This window comes from Epinephelus lanceolatus, chromosome 18, assembly GCF_041903045.1.
Source record: "Epinephelus lanceolatus isolate andai-2023 chromosome 18, ASM4190304v1, whole genome shotgun sequence".
Taxonomy (NCBI): domain Eukaryota; kingdom Metazoa; phylum Chordata; class Actinopteri; order Perciformes; family Serranidae; genus Epinephelus; species Epinephelus lanceolatus.
The window spans coordinates 17262468-17282361 of NC_135751.1; the positions used below are offsets into that span (position 1 = coordinate 17262468).

At 43.1% G+C, this 19894-nt stretch overlaps 1 protein-coding gene across 1 annotated transcript; it reads right to left on the reverse strand.

Annotated features, from left to right (window-relative positions):
- Positions 1-6270: 6270 nt before the first annotated feature.
- On the reverse strand, positions 6271-19317 carry stk17al (serine/threonine kinase 17a like). The gene is made up of 7 exons (XM_033645592.2): positions 18992-19317; positions 14992-15204; positions 10594-10738; positions 9850-9976; positions 9698-9746; positions 9205-9384; positions 6271-7959 (listed from the first exon to the last, which is right to left on the reverse strand). Exons 1-7 carry the CDS (start codon positions 19102-19104, stop codon positions 7668-7670), a joined length of 1119 nt encoding a protein of 372 aa, XP_033501483.1. The 5' UTR covers positions 19105-19317; the 3' UTR covers positions 6271-7667.
- Between the last annotated feature and the right edge of the window lie 577 nt (positions 19318-19894).

Sequence of the window (19894 nt, forward strand, 5' to 3'; positions counted from 1 at the left end):
CAGCGGACAGAGTTCACTGCGGGTACTCTGGCGAGTGTGTGAGCGTGTGTATAAACTGCAATTTAAGCACATGTGAGTGGGCATTCATGTGCACCGCGTCCTGCAAATCCAAACAACAGAACTGGCAGTGTTTTTGTTTCTTTCCATGAGCTTACCCACACTGAAATTGAACCTTTTAAAGATTAACATAGCAGTGTCCCTTGTTTTGGTTGGGTTCCTTACACAGCTTTTGAGTTGAAAAGTTCTTTCCAAGCTGAGTGTGCCTATTGTGTGGCTTTTTGAGTGCGATGTGTGTGCCAGTAGTGCCCCCATGTTGAGGGAGGATAGTCACCGCAGACAGAGGAAAACAAGCAGCAGCATCAGGTCATGCTACTCTTTGTTGAAAATGCTTTTGTTGTTCTTCAACCGTTTCCAGGGACAGAATAAATAGCTCTGCTTAACCAAAGGTATTTGCCTCCCTCACTGCTATGAATGCACCACCATGAGAAACATATTACTAGCGGTTACGAGTGTTTCTGGAAGTTCTCTCCTCTTTTTTTCTGTTTTTCTTTTGCAAGCATTGCTGGGACACGTGAGAGAAGGAAATCTCCCTCCCCCTGTTTGTCTCGTTCAACATGTAGTTAGTGAACATGGAGAATTTCAGCCAGGCTTTGATTTGTCACGGTTGGTCTTATCTCTGTGAAATACTACAGTATTTTGGCACTAAGTCCCAGATAACTGCAGGATTCCCTCCTTGTTTTCATCCACTTAACGTCCACTTCCACCAACCACCGATATCCATCAGCATCAACAGGTCACAGTTCCTGCACTTATTGAGGGCTTTACATGGGTCTTAAAGATCTTAAAGGCCAACGCTGGAATGTAACAGGAGTGACCTATTGTGGAGGGAGGGAGAGGTCGGAGTGTTGAGGATGTCAATTGAGCAGATCCCTAAAGAGATGAAATTAAAAAAGATTTGATTAGATCATTGACCTACATGGCTACAGTGTAAAGGTAGCTTAGACAACGCACACACACACTTTCCTGTGTTCTCTGACATCAGTATATCCTCCGCAGTATAATCAAGAACATGAGCGTAAAGGAATTTCCCCATTATGTAAGGTGCAAGGGGAACTACTTCTGAGAAATCTAGTGCACTGAAAAAGATCTGGAGATAGTGCGATTGAGAGAGACATGGAGAGCGAAAAACATGACAGTTAGTGGAGACAGAAAGAGACAATCTGAGCTGGAGGTCAGTCTGATGGAGGGGGAGGAATGCTTTGCGGAGCTGGGAACACTTCATTTGTGTCTAACTTGTGATGGAGCACTGTGCGGTGGTTGTCTCTGCAGTTGGACATCTAATCCGACACATTCTCATTCTAACTCATCAAATACTGATGCTTGGTCACTGCCCCTATGTGTTAAACTATGATGATCTACGTACTCCTGTAGCATCAGTTTGAATGCTCAGGGATGGCGTGTCAGTTTCTGCTTGTCACATGCACACTGCTTTTTCTGCAAGCAATCTTTTTTTTTGTTCTGCGATCATCACCCTGAACAGATTAGAACAGGCCCTCTTCCCTGACCTGTTAACATTGTTTTCATCAACTGTGGTTTTTACAGTTTTCATCCATTTTTACAAATTGTTGTTTTTTTCAAAATGTGTTTTAACTGTGCATTGTTGTTGGTGTGATAAACCTTGTAAGACAAAATGTCTGTTGCTTTATCACAGACACTAAAAATTTTCAAGTACATGGTTTGACCCATCCACCAATGCTCCCACCCTATGTGGATTTCCTCACTCTTTATAATTCATCAGTTACAGACGCTAAAGGGTGCCTCTGTGTGTCAGTATCTGACAATGAGGACCACTGACCAGCATCGGATTCTGACGAGGTGGGCATAGGCAGATAATGAGACAGTGGACCCCTGGCCACAGATATATAAAAGGCCCCACCACCTCTCCATCATAGGAGCAAGACACGCAGACTTTATGGTGATTTTGTCTCTTTTTGTTGTTATTTATTGTCTTTTTGTGGTTGTCATGTGCCTCTTTGTAGTTGTTTTGTGTCTTTGTGGCTGCTTTTTATCTCTTTGTAGTTGTTTTTGTCTCTTTGTGGTTGTTTTGTATCTCTTCCTACTTGTTTTGTGTCTCTGTGGTTGTTTTGTACCTTTGTAGTTGCCTTGTGTTTCTTTGTAGTAGTTTGTGTCTCTTTTTGGTTGTTATGTGTCTCTTTGTAGTAGTTTTGTGTCTGTTTTCTGTTGTTTTGTATCTTTGTCGTAGTTTGTGTCTTTTTGTAGTTGCTTTGTGTCTCAGTGTGTTTGCTTTGTGTCCCATTTTAGCCATTTTTTGTTTCTTTTTAATGTTTTTTGTCTCTGTTGTTGTCATCATGTGTCTTTTTGTAGTTGTTTTGTGTCTCTGGTTGTTTTGTATCTTTGTACCATAGTTGCTTGTGTCTCTTTGTAGTCGTTTTGTGTCTCCTTGTAGTAGTTTTGATTCTCTTTGTAGTTGTTTGTGTCTCTTTTTAGTCATTTTGTGTCTCATTTGGGTTGTTTTGCCCCTTTTTTGTAGTTATTTTTGTTTGTTTTTAATTCCACTGTGGTCCTGTTTTGTCTCTTTGAGGTAATTTTGAGTCTTTTCTTGGTTGGTGCATGTTCATTTGAGTCCAATTTGGCAGGGAAAGCCGGGGGTAGGGGGCCCTAACAATTTGGGCCCCTGGGCCTGGACCTGGTCAGCCCGTTCAGTAATCCATTCCTGGGCATGAAAAACCTTATCTAATCCTATACATATGTGTATACATCTGTGTGTAACAAGTTAGAATACAAAGTCGGATTCCAGTTCAGGTTTCATAAAAGGGTCAAACTATTTGCTACATACTGCCACACATAAAGTAGAACAAGTCACAAAGAGAGCACCATAAAGTACTACAATGTGTGCCAAACGATACATACTCCATTAAAGCTCTTACGCGTCCTCTTCGTCCACTCAGATAACAGAAAATATGTAACTATGACGAAGGAAAGTGCGTTACATAAACAAATATTTGATTAAAGTCACAGTACCATTTTTGTAGTGTGTTCCCAAGCTGTCAGTGGCACATGGATAGAGATGAGAAGGCCAAAGGGAAAAAAATTCACCCTGCTGTCAAATAATTTTTGGTTATATAACTGACCATTTTGACCTATACAGTGTAGAATGTAGCGCTTCCAGCTTCCCAAGAGGTTTACATTTTGAAATCTTAGCTCTGGATTTTCACAGACCTCAAGGGATCAATGTGTCATGGCTGGAAGCGCTGACAGGCTTGTCTGTGGCTGGTTAGCATGAGATGAAAAGCTTGCTGAGTGCCCCCACAGCAAAGACATCTTACAGTCCAGCAGATGTCAGACACTAGGTTTCATATTGTGCAAGAAAAATCAATATTTGTTACATTGATGTTATCTGTTTTTACTGTTTTTACACAGACTCAAGAGAGACGAATGGATTTGACAAGGTAATATAGCTCACAGGGGGTGTTTAAAAGCAGGATTTGTTGCCTGATAAGCTTCAAAAACCATTAAGCAGGACCTCAGTTTCAATCCACAGAGACTGTTGAGAGCAGGTTATCTGGATGTCACATCAAGCTTTTTGACTACTCTTTGTATTTGTTTGGATCTTTAGGAGCCAAGTGCTCTTTTACAGCACAATCTGCCCCACATCTGTCTTAAATCATCCTCTAATGGTCACCTTAAATATCAAAGTCCATCAACCTATCCTGAGAGTCCTTCTGAGAAACAGGCACTTAATCAACCACTTCAAGAATTGCATATGTTAATGTGTGTGTGTGCTGTATAGAAACAATACCACCTCCCACTGAGAAAACAAACCCCACAAGGAGGGAAGAGATGCATAAAGGACAATGTTTGAAAAAATGGAAGGAGGCCAGTTCTGAACATTTCTGGCATTCCTCAGCTCCATGCAGCAGGACTTTCTTTAGGGGAAACGGTCGGTCCAGCCAAGAGCCACCGGAGCAGGACCCCGCGGGGAGCCCTGCTCTCTCCTCATTGGCCACAGCAGAGCTGAACTGGCTCAGTGCCGACCGCAAGAGGAAGAACACATTAAAGCAAGAATTCAGGATATTGGCAGAGCAGGGATATTGTTTAACCTGACACAAGTAAACAAGCACAAGAGTGTGTGCATGAGAGAGAAAGAGACTTAACTGCAGTGGAAAGCATTACTCTGTGTTCCTCTTCACGGATGCTGGCATTTCCTGTTCAGAGAGTCTGCTGGATATTTATGGAAGGCTGGCCTGAGAGAGGACTTTTATTTTCTTTATGATACTCTGTTTCTCTAAATAGACTTGCAGAGGGGAAAAGCAGATGCTTTTCATGTGATCTGATAATCTGTTTTGGTTATGAGATCTGCTTTTTACTCCTGACTACGCACGTAGGTGAATGTCAGACACAAGATAAGCAGAAATACAGAAAGGTATTGGTCTTTATTATCAGCATTATGTGATAAGAACAGGGATAATGTGTGGGTTTTTAGAGAGATTGCAATATGTGGTGAGATGATACGAAAAGTTAGATAGGAAGAAGACAAAAAAGTTGTTGCAAGATGATCAATAAGCCTGACTTTTCTCTATTGATACAATAACAACATGGAATATTTTTCTTTGGTTAAATTACTCACCAGTCATAGACACTTTAAAGGAGCTCTATACAACATTCAGAGCATTTCTATGATTCAGAGTGTGATTCAAGTTGTCTGTACACAGTTCTTAACACAGCGAGCAGCTAACGGTACTAACAGCACTAACAACAGCAACAGTGCTCATGGTGTTAACCTGGGGGAAGGGGGCTGAGGGGGAACCAATGCAATGCGGGGCAGCAGTGATTTGCTAGCCAGTGGGGCACACACCATGAATATATTATAGGACATCTGGATACATCGTTGGAGGTGGGACCTCGTTTATTCCTGTGAAAGTTATTTGTTGGCACATGAAGCCAAAAATGTTTAACTGCCACGCATAAAATGACTGATGACCAGCACTGCTTCCACATCATTGGGCCCATGGAGCAGGCGTAACAAAGACTAAGTCACTTCCAGTTAAGCACTCCACTAACTTAAATGGGTATAAAAATGATTTAACAGTGTGGCTTTTCTAGATTTTCTTAATGTTATTGAACTGAATGGATCAAATTCTGATGGTAAAATGAGTCATTTTGTAGATGTGATGCTTGAAAAAATGTATCCATGGATACAGACATCTTTTTCATGCAAGTCTATGGGAAAAGTTATTGGGGCCCAATTGCATCAGGTGACAGATTCCACTGTTTGGCCACTACAAAAATTGGCTTGGAGGACTTCCTGATACAGACATGGGGAATCACAAGGACTCACATGCACTCGCCACGGTACTGTCTACCACAACACAAAACAGAGAAGCTTGGATTTCAACACACACAGAGGAAGCGTGACTTAATTCTCTGCTCAGGGCGCCATTACTCTTCTACTATATTTTTACATATCAGATAGTTGTGGGGTAGCCTACTCTATGGGATACTCATTTTAATTTACAATTTTAAATGCTAGTGAGCTCAATTAGTTGAACAGTGCAGCCATCAGAGGTCCACTGATGATGCTGACATAATTGATGGAGCATAATTCCAGTTGTAAGCAGGGTGAAGAGACAATCTCCCTAGTTAGCAGCTTTGAAACTACACAGAGACAACATAAATGTTTATGTTATAGATTTGGCATCCCAACATTTACTAATTAGCACTAACCACAAAGTACAGCAGAGCATGATGGGAATGTTGGGAATTTTGCAGGTTGGTCATTAACTAAATAATTGGAAAAATGACATGTTTGACCTGCTGGAAAAGTCAGAGGATCACCAAATAAGATATATTATCTGTTGTCTGGGGACCATGGATGTCTGTCACATTTCATGGTGATCTTTGCATCACTTGTTGATGATTTCAGACCTAGTGGTTGACAGCCATTGCCTTCCCTACAGCCATGATAGCATCATGACTAAAAAAAAAAAAGCAATAAATAAGTTTTTTTTTTTTTTTTTTTTTTTTATGGCCAGTCATTTATTGCCATAGATGAAAACAAGCCTGGATTTGGTTGTATTACTGTACCCAAATCTAGAATACTAGTTTCTCACTGCAGTAGTTTGGATGTAACTGAACCCTTAAATTAAATTAGGTAGGGATAAGCTAAGTGCTTGTAAAATGTGACTGCCAAATGTTAAATTTCATTGCTATTGTTGTTTCAAAAATAAATCACACACACAAGCAGAGGAGTTTGATACAAAATGCACCTGTATTTTTCTTTGTTACATTTTGCAATGCATGCCATCAACATTTATTCATTTTATCATAACGTCCACAAGGACAAGTGCAAACCTGCCCGAATTTCATGAGCAGAAAACAACAGGAATAAGTAAAAAGTTAACGTACAAAATAAGATAATGATGTTAACATTCATACACTGGTAAAAACAATTACTTTACAGATTAATCTTAATACTAACTCACAATATACATTTCAGTACTTTTTTGAGAAATTCCTCCCAATCTCCCGAGCATCTGAAGGCAAACATCACATATTTATACAAATCTTCAGTTGACCATGTCATTGTTCATCCATTGCAATTTTAATAATAAAACTGAACCATTGCGTTCAACCCACTGCCATTCCCTCTTTCCAAGACTGATGATTTCACAATATCTGAAGAGCCTGAAATCTGATGGCAGTTAAGTACAAAAAAAACTTGTGCAATTTGTGCAGTAGCCAACAAAACAAAACTGTAATATCAACACAGAAGTGAGGTTGAAAAAGTGGCACTTTGTGTAAAAACAAAATTGATGTGACAAAAACAGTGGATGGTAGAAAATGGTTAATATGTACAGTACATTGTGTGACAGCTGACTACACTTGATGAGCCTTTGGTTTCCTCACTAAAAAACCAATAACAAAATAAAAAAGTGCTTAAGATTGTCCTTAAAAAACAAGAATGCTACCATTTCCAACTTAAACTCAAGACATTGATGTGGCTTTGTGTATGTAAGAGGGTGAAGTGGCATAGCAAACACACATAAATAAACATAAAACAGTGACACAGTCTTTTTAATTCTTTTGTTAAGTACAACCATCTGTCAAAACCCTTAACTTCCTTCAACAAAACTCATCACAGAAGGTATGTCTGGGTCAGCTGAAGCATAACTTGTTTTGATGAGAGCACACAGTGAGTGAAGTCATTTCCCAAGGCTGCCTCTCCTCTGAAACCCAGTTCAAAAAGCTAATTGGGTAAAAAGAGAAACCAGTGTGCGTGCAGGGGTGAACTAGCCACAGTGTTAAGCTGAGCCCTGTCACTTTTAAAAGGCAGCAGTGCAGTCCTGTGACAAAATCCTTGTCTCCTCTCCCACGCCTTTCTCCTGCATCTTCATTCCCCTCACATTCCTTCCGTACAATCATAAATCAGCACGGAGAATTATTCAAACACATGCAGAGGTATTAAACTACACACATCCCAGCTCACAGACATCACAGCAGTAGAAGCAGCCAGCAGCAGGCATACAGCATCCATATAGCACGGCCCTGAGTCAGACCAAGACCTAGAAGCTGCAGGCTCACTGGCTTTCAGCGTCTGCTCCGTGGAGTTTGAACTCATTCAGTCTCTTTACTCTGCGAAATGTCGTTCAGCAGATCAGCTCTTGCTTTATCTCAGGCCGTGTGGGAAAGGGGGGCTCAGTGAAGGAAAAGGCGTCACGTCCCGCCTTCAACCCACCCTGGCCCGGGCACGTGAGGTACGACCCGATCAAGTCCAGCTCAGGGGAGGGTGCCGGGCTCTCGGGCTCCGACTCTGACTGGCTTGTCTCCGGCTCGTCCAAAGACGAAGGCGACCTGGTGTGGAGGTGCGGGTGGGAGTGAGGATGGGGGAGTGGGTTCAGCCAGGGGTGGTTGAGGCATTCTTCTGCCGTGGCTCTCTTCCTGTACACACAAACACAATAACACTGCGGATGAGTGGAAATTCTTGAAGAGTTTACATAACCGACGCATTGCCTGGATCTTCCGATTCACTCAATCTCACAGGCGTCGGCCATATTCCTTTTCAGCATTTGGTTAGGGAAACCACAAAAAATAACACTTTTTGCTCTCAAGATTTTTCCCCTCCATCTCTCACCGATTACTCAAACACTGAGGAATCCTCCACTTTTTCCAACGCTACCAGTAATCTGCTGCATTTAAACGATACTGACTGGAGATCATGGCTCTGGATGTGAGACAGAGGCTGCTGCTACTTTTCATCAACAAATTGTGGTGATAAAGAACGGGCTCACTGTTGGATCTCTCAATCAGGATTAGGGTTTGAGTTAAGTTCATCAGACATGTGGTCACATAGCTTCCCTTGAAAAACACCTTAGTTTAAAGCTTCAGTTGGTAACTTTTATAGAAATAACTTTGTATCATATTTGTTAGATGAGAAAGTTTCCTCTGGTCAGTGGACAGGGCTTCATTTTGGCTCGACTGCTTTCAGCATGGCAGCTGGGTCAAAAACGTTATCATTTTACAGCTAAACAGTGCACTAAATACGTTTCTGAAACTGTTTGAGGCAAGAAATAGGCAATGCAGTAACAGAATGTTGGTTCATATTTGATAAGCGCTGCCTAGTTTGACAGTATGATTTAGTTCACAAGTGCTGACTGACATGATTGACAGCTGCGTCTCCCTGGCTCAGACCTTTTGTTTTCAATCAGGCACAGTGAATTAAAGCAAATGCCAATACAAGCACAACCAGGAGGCAGAGTAATATGATTTCTTGACGGATCATCTTTCTCATGCACTACTGTGTGGTTTCTTAAATTTTTCATAAAAGTTACCAACTGCAACTTCACCTGTTCTTTCTTTTACATGATGACGCACAAAGCTGATGTGTCAGTGTTTGGTGTAATGTCGAAACACAAAGATACTGACCAAAAAACTCTTTTTTTTCTGAATGAGGTGAGTTTACAGCTGCTGTTTGCAAAAAAGGAAATTGCTTCTCGCCCTAGTGACGCAAATCTTATTACCACACACAGTCATTTAGACACATGCGGATGTACTTCCGTGCCGGTGTGAACCTGACTCACATCCTTGGTGTGTCAATCGGCTCTAAGTGATGCTGACGGAAACTTCAGTTTTAGCGATAATCAGAACATCTGATCATATTTCCATCTTTACAGTAAGCAGTCTCACCTGGGGTTTTTAACCAGAAGGGACTTAATGAAGTCAACGGCCAGGGCAGAGATCCCCTCAAAAGTGTCCTGCGAGTAGTCGATGTTGACTTGGGAGATGTTGAGGAATGTCTCCTGCTTGTTGTCACCCAGGAAGGGAGACTCACCCGTCAGCATGACGTAGGTCAGGACACCGATACTCCTGGTAAAGAAAGGGGAAAGAAAGAGAATGTTTATGAGGTCATTTGTCATCTTTGATGGTTACGGAATGTGTTTTGTAACACACAACAGATTTGGCTTTCTTCCACTGAGCTGCGGTTACTCATTAACTAACTGCAAGTAAAGGCAAAGATGATCTTGTGGTCAAAGGTCTAGACTGTCTTTTACATGCTAGGGAGGTGATGTCACTGTCCTGAATAAGTCTGTATTCTCAGATGTTAAACAGACTAAATGAGTTCTGCATCGCATCCAGTTAAATGAGTGGAAATAGTCTCATTAACAACAGTAGGACTTACCACATGTCTGTCGCAGTGCTAATGGGTTCATAGTTCAGGATCTCTGGTGCTGCAACAGAAACACATAGTCCCATTTAGTTGTGATAAATGGCACTCACATTGAAAAGACACAGGTGATCCAGGGTATTTAAGGGGCTAAAAGTGAGACTCACCAACATACTCTGGCGTACCCAGGATCTCCCTGACTTCTGTGATTTTGTCCATGCGTCTGGACAAGCCAAAGTCCACAATGCGAATGTCCCCCAGAGGTCTGTCACTGGTCAACAAGATGTTCTGTGGCTGGAGAGGGCACACAGATTAGACAGAGGTATGTTATGTAATGATTATCCAATGAACCTGAGGTCTGACATCTGAGGTCATTAATTACATGGCAGTGTGACTGAGTCAAAGCATTTTGAGGTAACTGGATCCAAGAGGATTTGGGGTCTAGTTCGTCAGTCAGCATCGAGCTTCTCCTCTGAGATCATCCTCTAAGCCAATCAGATGAGACCAACAACAGGTAGGATGTCCCTGCCAACCACTGGTATGGCTCTGTGGTTTGTGTGTGAATATACTTGAGTGTATGTACCACTGTACTTAATTCTGGGTCGGAATGATCTGATGTTTTTTTCACTTTTAAATGAGTTGTATAACGTGTAATGAGAAACCAGATACTTGGTTAATTTGTGAGATAGGAAAAAAACATCAATGACGGCTGGCTTGTTACCTCTGGGGCCATTAAAGAAAACATGATAGCTCAGTCAGTTCCCTTTACCGGCTTATTCCTCGTGGGAATGGGGTCGTGCCACACTGAATGAGTTGAGGTTGCATAACAGAAATCATATCTCATATCTCCAGCCTTCCACTCGAGGGAATAGGCTGTCCTATATTGTCATATAACCTTTCAGCATACTCACTTTCAGGTCCAGATGCACCACATTGTTGCGATGCAGGAAGGCCACTCCACTCAGGATCTGCTTGGCCAGCCGGATCACATCTTTCTCTGTGAAGGCCTCGCCGTTGTCGGCAACACACTGGTTGAAGATTTCACCACCGGCAGCGCTAGAAGGAAAGCACAGGAAGGAAAACTGAGAAAACAAAACAAAGATAAGATGAGAAGAAAAGAATTGTGCAGCCACCCAGTGAAGTTTAGTTTGGCTTACTTTCATTTTTGATTATTCACTTTAACTTGTCATAATAAATTGCGCCTTTAAATTGTACAAACACACCCTTCCTCTCAGTTTGAATCACACACAGTCGACAATAGCAAATTCCAAACAGTCCCATTAGGACAATTTTACTAAACAACCCCAAAGTCATTTCCAATTTCTTTAAAATTATGTAACAAGATGTCTCATTAGTGTACTTTGGCTTGGAGGAACAAAGTCCACCCACAGCTCCATGCTGCATGCGAGTCCAACATGCATCAATATAATTTTCAGTACTCTGCCTCTGCATGTACCTTCCTGTTCTCAGGAATATTACCTGAGATAAGAATGTTCATATGTATCAGCTTACAGCAGGTTCAGATAAGGTCTTATACAGCTTGATACACTGCAGGCTACTTACTTAATGACAAAAAGGGCCAACAGAAGCAAACACTGGCCAACTTATCAAAGCCCAAACATTTTCTTAAAGTAGAGAGGAATGGCCACAGAGGGTGGCAGGGGAGTAGTGTCAAGTTGGTAAGCAGATACTGTGTGAGCCTCAGCTTGCATAGCTTTTCTGCTCGCTTGTTCAAAACAACCAACGTATGAGGGATTAGCCTTTTTTGGAATTTAGTAATTAGACAACTCACTGGTGACTTCTCACATTTTTGTAGAGGGAAAAGTCAGATTCCTGCCTGGTCTTGCCACGCTTGTGTAACAACATTAAGCAAAGTGGAGACATGGTGGATTTACGTTGGATGCTCCATCAGTCAGATCAATGCCTGAAGCTGACAGTTCACCCAAAAAAACTAGAACCATGTGTGGTGGATTTAGATGGCACACATGTTTTTTATCTTCTGAGGAAAACTTTGCGACCAGGCCCTGGGCACGATTGTTACATAACCAGTACCGCCCAATCCCCTGTTAGCTTCCTAACCCTGCACTCTTTACTATCCTCAGCTGTGAAAATAACACTCATGTTTTTTGGGATTTTGGGGATATCCGTCATTGGTCCATGTAATCCTCTTTTTTGTTTTGCTCCCAGCACAGAATACTTGACCCACCACCTACCCCGCTTGTTGCAAACATGAAAACAGTGGGGATGTACAATAAAATTGCACTCATCTGTTTACACTGATCTGCACATGCACACCAAATAAAAGCAAGCCTGGTGTAAGTGTTTTCATTTGGGGGAGGAAATGGAAGACATGAGTGCGGTTTGATTTTATTGTTGAAAACTGCAATCAGCTTAACATGGACTTCAACTATTACAGTACCTGTCTGAACAATTAAAGGCTTGACATGACAAAGTGCTTCAATAGGTTCATTAAGCTGTCAGCAGAGCGCCTGGGAGGATTTAAAACCTCGATAAAGACCATCTTGTTTAAATTCAACAGACTGCACACATTCTGGCCAAGCACTTAGGAATGATCTGATACTTCCCCTGAAGTCTAAATATTGTCTCCGCGCTCTCCCTCCTTCCAGGAGAGTTAATGTACACACTACTTCAATGTGGGAGACATCCTCCCCTGCACCGAGCTGCAAGAAAAAACCCACTGCAGCCAACATGAGTGACGGCACAAAGGAGCTAAACAAAGCTGAAAAACTATTACATTTTATCTATATTAAGCAGTAAATGTGAACCTCCTTTTAGCTCTGAGAGAGAACCTATTTAGTCAAAGCTCTTTCTGGCTGACCACCAAGCCGCACGCTCACCAACGTCACCTTACCAGAACCCGGTCAACCACTTTCCTCAAGCCTAACCTGTCTGTTGGCTGAATTTTCTGGACAGCACTTGTGCTCCAGTGTAGTCCAATTAAAGCCCACTGAGGTCATTAGTGCTGTGGGTTACTGTATGCTAAAAGGCGAGGAAGGAAACATGGCAGTGCATTCTGAACTAAAACAGCTCCAAATAGGAACTGGAAAACCTTAAATTCAATTCCTTGAATTAAATTAGTCATGCCACAATAAGGGGAATCATATCATTAAGCAAAAAGATTTATTCTCACAGTGTGGATTTGCCATTAGGAATGTGGAAACAGTATGAGGAGGGAAAATGCATGATGAGATGACTTGATGCTGAAAGTTAAAGAAGTTTCTTAGGCTGCAAAAACATCTCCCTCCATAGATTTACTGTGAAGCGTTCAAAGGGCTATATAGGTTTGGCTGCATTTCCTGGAGTTGTGATGCGTTAGGCAAATGTATGTTTGTCACTTTTTTACAGTATACTTTCATATGTGTAGAAAAACAGGAAATGAAAGACTGTGCTTCCTGGATCACAGTCACAGTGATGACTTCTCCGGGAAGCATAGCTACTACGCGCAAAAATTGATGCACCTTCATTTTTCATCAAAGTGACCATCTCTCAACCTAGTCATTACACTGGGGCTTTCTGTGGTACTGCCGCACACTGGAGCTCTCAAAGATGATTAGAATTCAGCTTCTTGCCTCCATTTTTCTGACATTACCAAGGATGTGGTTGTGGCTACGAGAAGTGTGCTCGTGTGTGCACAACACTTTATACCAGCATGGTGGTGTGTGCTACTTTTGGGAGCCTTGCTTGCTGCTTACATTTAAACCCACAGGAAATGGAAAATGGTTTGCAATTCTTGAAACTCATGCTGAGGTCAGACAGCTTTTTGGGTCTCACTATGAGTGCTGCTGCTGCTTTTAGGACAAACCTACGCTGCAATAGATAATGACTAACAAAAGGGCTGACATTTTAAAATTGAGCTCTTTAAGCACTAAAATATTGTGCATGTGCTCAAAGACTCTCAGTGTAGCTTCATTTGGAAGCCGAAGAGGAACTGTGAACCAGTGCCGACTGACCTCCTGCTATGTTTTCTCTGCAGGCATGCAGGGGTGACCTGTGGTGCTACTTCCCCTTTCACACTTCAGTCAGAGGTCAAACACAGCCACCCCCCACTGAGAGACCTTTGTTCTGAGGAGGCATTCCATGTCTGGGATGGGGCTGACCACCGAGGGCTGGGGAGGGGAGGGCTTCCTGCCTGCGCAGCGAGCAGTTCAGGAACAGGGTCAGAGGAACGTGGTTCAAGCATAATTGCCCCGTGTTATCTCCCTTTAATGAGGCGAGCGAGGTAATTAAAATGCTAAGTGTCCTTTCCAACTCCTAATTAGAGGCTGTCATTAGAGCAGACAAGGAACACTTAGTGGATATGCATCATGTCATTTAACACCCAACCACAACAGACGAGAGCCAGACAGCCAGGTGACCTTGCCGGGTCACTGAGGGAGCAGCTCGTCTCAGCTGCCGGACGCTTCACCTGCATGTTGAATCTGAGTACTGAGCAGTTCTCACAGTGGGGTGTTACTGACTCATTTGTAGCTTGATATTGCAATTTTCACACAGTGAGGTCGGTGCAGTTCTGCCACATTGGTATGTAAAGTGACAGTTCCTGACAGCCATTTAGCATAACAAGAAACTCAGGCGTCGAGGTTATGACGAGACGAGCAATAAACCGCAGAGAGAATTTCCATTTAAGGTATTGCTCATGCACAACAGTGCAAAGCTATGCGTTTCACACGTGTTAGCGTTTTTTTTTTTTGTGAGGTGAGAAGGGCTTGAATGACACATACAGTCTGCCACCAGCAGATAACTTGAAGCCAGGAAGGGTTTTTACACAGATCAGACAGATAAATAAGAGCTGACAATTCACATGAAAACACCAACACAGTGACATTCTCGTCATGTTAAATACAGGATGTTGCATGACGTGTATGTACGATCTGATGTGTGGTTTTCCCAGCTCAAAGATTGTTGCTTACTAGGTAGAAATGGATAAATATGCTGGGGAATTTCAGTTTGGTATCCTCAAATCCCTCAAACATGCTGCATGAGAAAAACTCCACTCATGGAAAGTTGGTGAGTGATGATTAAAGGATTTTCATCTCCCTAATGATTGAGGGCTTAATCATTTTATCCCCAGTTTTCCTGGCATGGCTCAAACACTGTCAAGTGAGGAAAGTTTAAAAGGCCATTTAAATTACCGCCATCGCTTTCTTCTCAGATCTGTGGTGGTGGAAGGGTGTGTGCACAAGAGTTTGAATAAACTTTGGAGTGCCAGACAAGGCTGCTTAAATGTGGTGTAGCTTTTTTTTAGGTGAACTTTTAAAGAACTCTCAGTAATATCCACAGTATTGTCTTACCACTCCAGAACGAGGATGATTTCGTTTTTGGTTTCGTAGACCTCATGCAGCGCCACCACATAGGGGTTTGCCTTGGCTGACTCCAGCACGGCGATCTCATTTAAGATGTCCATGCGGCAGTCCTCGCCCTTCCGTCGCTTTCGCAGGAACTTGGCAGCATACTGCTTCCCCGTTGCCTTCTCGATGCACTTTTTCACCACCGCAAACTTTCCCCTGGGGAACAAAGAGGGGAGAGAGCGAGAGAGTGATTAGTGAGGAGACAGAATAATCACAACCACATTACTGGTTTTTCAAATAGATTTGGTCAGAGACAGTTCTGTTCTGTGTCCAAGTAGCCAACGGGACCACTGGATTAAATTTAGGTCATTTAAACTGCAGCGAGTGAAAGGCTAAAATTACTGGACATACTCTTGACAGTTAAACTGCTATGAGGTGAAACCTAGATTACAGTGTAGGACGTTTGGAAAAGCCCGCCAAGCGGCCACGAGTGCAACACTGTAGGCGAGGTTAAAGAACAGTTCAGAGATAAGAAGGTGAAGAGGCATCATTTGAAACTTCAGTCCCTGCTATTCACCACTGATATGCTCAGCTGAGGAGGCGTCAGTATACATTTGATAGAGATTTCCCCCATTCTCCTCCTCTTCCTTTAGCCTTCAGGAGGGTCTGACAGGAGGCAGATAAGGCTGACAGTTTTGGCAAGAGCCGCTGAATAGTGGGCAGGGACCCGATAACGCTAAGGTCAGGCAATAACAAAGAGATGTAACAGCTTGGTGGCTGGTAAAACATGAGATTAAAAAAAAGAACATCCACTTGAGCGTTAATTTTTCTGCATATACATTCATGGATTCATAGGAGGTGTTAAGGGTCAGCAGAGGGTGTGGGCAGGATGTCCGATGTGTGCAGAATTGCCTCTCTGTGTGTCAAGTCGACCCCAATCACCAGCCGTCCCTCCCAGACTGATAATGAGGCCTTGTCCACTTCCCTTTCTTCACAGCTGACAGCAGCAGGGACAAATGGGATTGTGTTGACACCTCCGCCCAGACCCTTGGCCAGAGCCTGCTTTTCCTTTGACAATCGTACAAAAGCTGACCAGTCGGCTGACACAGCAGTGCCGAGAGCAGGACCACCCACCCGACCGCAGCTGGGTAGGCCAGGCAGGGGGTCACTGCTGTTACAGTCAGGTTGGAGCCTAGGCTGCATGCTAAAATGGACACCGTAACCTCAACATCTACATCCAACTAACATCTCAGTGTTTTAATGAGCTACACAATACAGAGGGCTTAGGAGAAGTGGACACAGGATGTGAAAAGATGACTGAGAACTGGGCAGAATTTAAATGAAGTGGCCAAGTCAGAAAGGTCCAGTCAGCATGGTGCCGGTCGTTTTCCCACACAGTGTTGCTCCAAGCCCACTGTGCTTCGGACCAAAAACAGCAACTGTTCTGGCCAGCGCTTGGTTCTGTTTTGGCTACTGCCTTGGCTGCTGTGAGGCCTGGTCCTTCTCTTTTTCACCCCCAGTCTTGCAGAATGGTGACGACTCATTGTTCAGAGTGAAAAGGCAAAACCCGTCAGAGCCTTTTCATCCTTAATTAGCCAAGTTCAGAGCAGCTCGCTGTGGGCTGGGAACTACATACGGAGTGAAAAGGAATGACCGCTGGCCATGGAAAGGAGCAACAGGAGGCCCTTTCAAAGGCTGACAACAGGTCAGAGGTTACCAAACATGGCCATCATCCAGGCGGCTACGCTCACACTCTGCCATGTCACTTCCATCACAGTGCTTCTATGTAATATTCTACACATCAAGTTCCTTTTTTTGCAGTTACTGCGGAAAAACTCCACCAAACTCTTACGCTAATGAGTGCTTTCTCAAACATCCTGTCTGGATCCACAGACACAATCATGCAGATCAAACAGCTCATTTGCAGGGTAGATTCCATCTAGTCTGTCATCAATCAACAACTTCACTGTGACACACAAAACTATCTCTTCTCCAGGCCTGGAGATGGTGAAAATTTGATTGAGAAGCTGGTTTCCTGTGGAGTCTGCGTTTTGTCTCCCTCAGCGGGGCACTGACTCATGTCTGAACTGCGATGAGAAATGACAGCCCTCACAGCTCTCATTTGCCTGTTTCACAGACAGACTGACACACAACATGAGTTCCTCTTCCTGCTTTCGAGTTGGCCACAACATGTGTTTGTGTATAGTTCTGCAGGGGACCATCACTCATACTGCAAAGCTTGGTGATAAGAAGGTTTTTGAAAATAAGGCCAAGAGACTTCAAGCTTCAAGAGAGTTCAGCCTACACTTACAAATTCTAACAGAGTCAACATCCCTGCTAATGTACAGTCTATATAGCTGATCTGCTGGTATGCAGCACCGCATACATTCCTGCACTTAATGCGATTATGAGGCCTGATCTCAGGATGTTGTTGGGTTGGATTCATGGGAAGAGGAGGGAAAGAGGATGAAGGGGTGAGAGGAGAGAGAGGGGGCGTTTAGAGGCTGCTACACTTCATATGCAGCCTCAATCCAACCCCCCCCCCCCCCCCCCCCCATGGGTTCTGGCTGCTGTCCCAGTATGTCCCAGGGTGTCTGACAAGGAAAACTGGCTGCTACCAACTGACTCTTTATTTAGGCTGTCCCACCACACTCTAAGCAAACTAACTGAAGATTGGAGTCATGGAGACAGATGCAGTATTGGCACAAAGGGCAATGAAACAGCTGTCGAGTTAAGTGAAACCCAAGAAGTCCACTGCGGCTCCTTGCGCTAATTCAGAATGCTTTTTTAGGAGAGTCATTACTGTCCGGCGCATTGGGGAATCCCCGCTTAAATACTGCAGGAATGTGCACTTCTGTTTGTGTGATCAACACATCAGTGAGTATAAAGCACAAAATGGATTTGGCTGGAGAGAGACATAAGAGCGGCTGATTGGAGACGGCAAATTTCACACTGGGAAAAAGGAATATAATGTTTAAAATATAGAAGTAGGATCACATTGTTTCCATACTGTTCACCCATTAGTCTTGTTGTACATATTGTCATTTTACATGACACTCATGGGTGGATTATGAGACAGTGGGCCCCTGGGCACAGATACATGAAGGGCCCCACCACCTCTCCTACATAGGAGCAAAGACACACAGAGTTTGTGTTGGTTTTGCATCTCTTTGTAGCTGTTATGCTCCTTTTGTCATATTGTGTCACTTTGTGGTCATTTTGTGTCTCCTTGGGGTTGTAATGCCCTTTTGTAGTTTTATGATGTCTCTTTGCAGTGTCTTTGCATCTCTGTGGTCATTCTGAGTTTCTTCCAAGGTGATGCGTGTTAATTTGACATTTTGCAGGTGGCGGCCAGTGGGCCCTTTGGCCCGTGACCGATGGGCTCCTTTAGTAATCCATCCATTATAACACTTATATCACTCACACTGTGACACAATATGACTCCCAAACTAATACTGAAGTTCAGCTCATGGTATTTGGAGAAAGTTGACATTTTCACCACCACATGCAGCACAGAACACACACTTTAAATGAGCATCGACAGAAACAAACACATCTTGTGGAATTTCAAAACACATAGTGAAATACTTTCACCCCTTGGATGTCAGACATATGAACAGTGCTGACATATGCAAACTCATGTCCCTCCTCATCTCACAAATTCTCTGACCCTTCTTCATAGAACTCATTACTGTCCACCTCATTTCTTAAACTAAAAGATCATTAAGTCCGAAAACTTGGCAGAAACTTTCACAGAAGACGCACAAAAGCGCATTACCATTGCGCGTGCCAAAGCGCGTCTCCAATCTGTGCCTTTCCCCGAGATGGAATGCGGGGTTGGAAATGTTCAATTAACACGCTTCCCATTAACACGTGCAGAGCGTAAATTCTAATATGATTACCAGATTTACATAAGCTCATCGAGATATTCCTGCAAATGCCATTTCCGTCAGCGCACGGATTTCAGTTTTTCATCAATGAATGCTGCAGCAAACGGACTCACCTGCCCAGTTCTCTGCCGACCAGGTCGTAATTGGCTGTGAACGGGTCAGCTCTTATCCTCGTGTGGATCTTTGTCACGATTCCGTTTTTGCTCATCTTTGCTGAGTCTAGCATTGAAGTCGCGCTTGAATTGAAACAATCTTCTTCCAGGAAAAAAAGAAAATACAACAAAGGCGATTTTTCAAGTATATACTCGCATGATAAAGTAGTCGATTAGAGCCAACAGCAGTTGTGTCAAACCACCGGGAGGTAATCCAGTACGCGCGTCCCAAACAGGAGGATGATGCCCTGCAGGAGTGTGGCACAGTCGGTGCGGTAAATTAGTCTGAGTGCTACTACACATTCCTGACAATAAACTCCTTGTCAGGGCCGCCCCACTGCGCTGACGCTCCGCAGCGGAGGCCAATGAGTGTGCCGGAGAGGAGGTGCGAGTCAGCTGGCAGTCAGTGCGTCTGAGTGGCAGGAGCTTATCGACACAGGTACACAAACACAAACAGAGACTATTATCATTAGTTTCAGTTGAACAGTTCTCATGATGACTCAGACTAATAATATAGTTGTAATAATTGAACATATATGACACAAATAAAACATACAAATATCAACACTAAGGTAGTCAAACTACTGTGCACTGTACACCTTATAATGTAGATCAGTCTAATAGTTAAAATGTTGGCAGCTCTGTCAGCTTGCATTTGTTAGCCTTAACTTTCAGGTGACTAAATAATGTAGAAAAAGAGTCCAAGTGTATGGAGGACTACAAGTGTCACAAATTTAACTGATTTAGAAATAATTAGACTTAACAAGTAGACTTGTTAAATTAGACTTAATAAGTAGACTTAACTATGAAGTAATTAATTATTTAATTTGTTAATGGGCAATAAAAAGAGGGATTATAAAATAA

Bases quoted from the DNA above. Each gene is read 5' to 3' on its own strand.
- stk17al (XM_033645592.2), bottom strand. From the start codon at position 19,104: ATGCTAGACTCAGCAAAGATGAGCAAAAACGGAATCGTGACAAAGATC. The intron at 10,739-14,991 runs GTAAGACAATAC...CTTTCCTTCTAG, and splicing joins ATCATCCTCGTTCTGGAGTG to CGCTGCCGGTGGTGAAATCT. The intron at 7,960-9,204 runs GTGAGACTGCTT...TTGTGTGTACAG, and splicing joins CTTCTGGTTAAAAACCCCAG to GAAGAGAGCCACGGCAGAAG.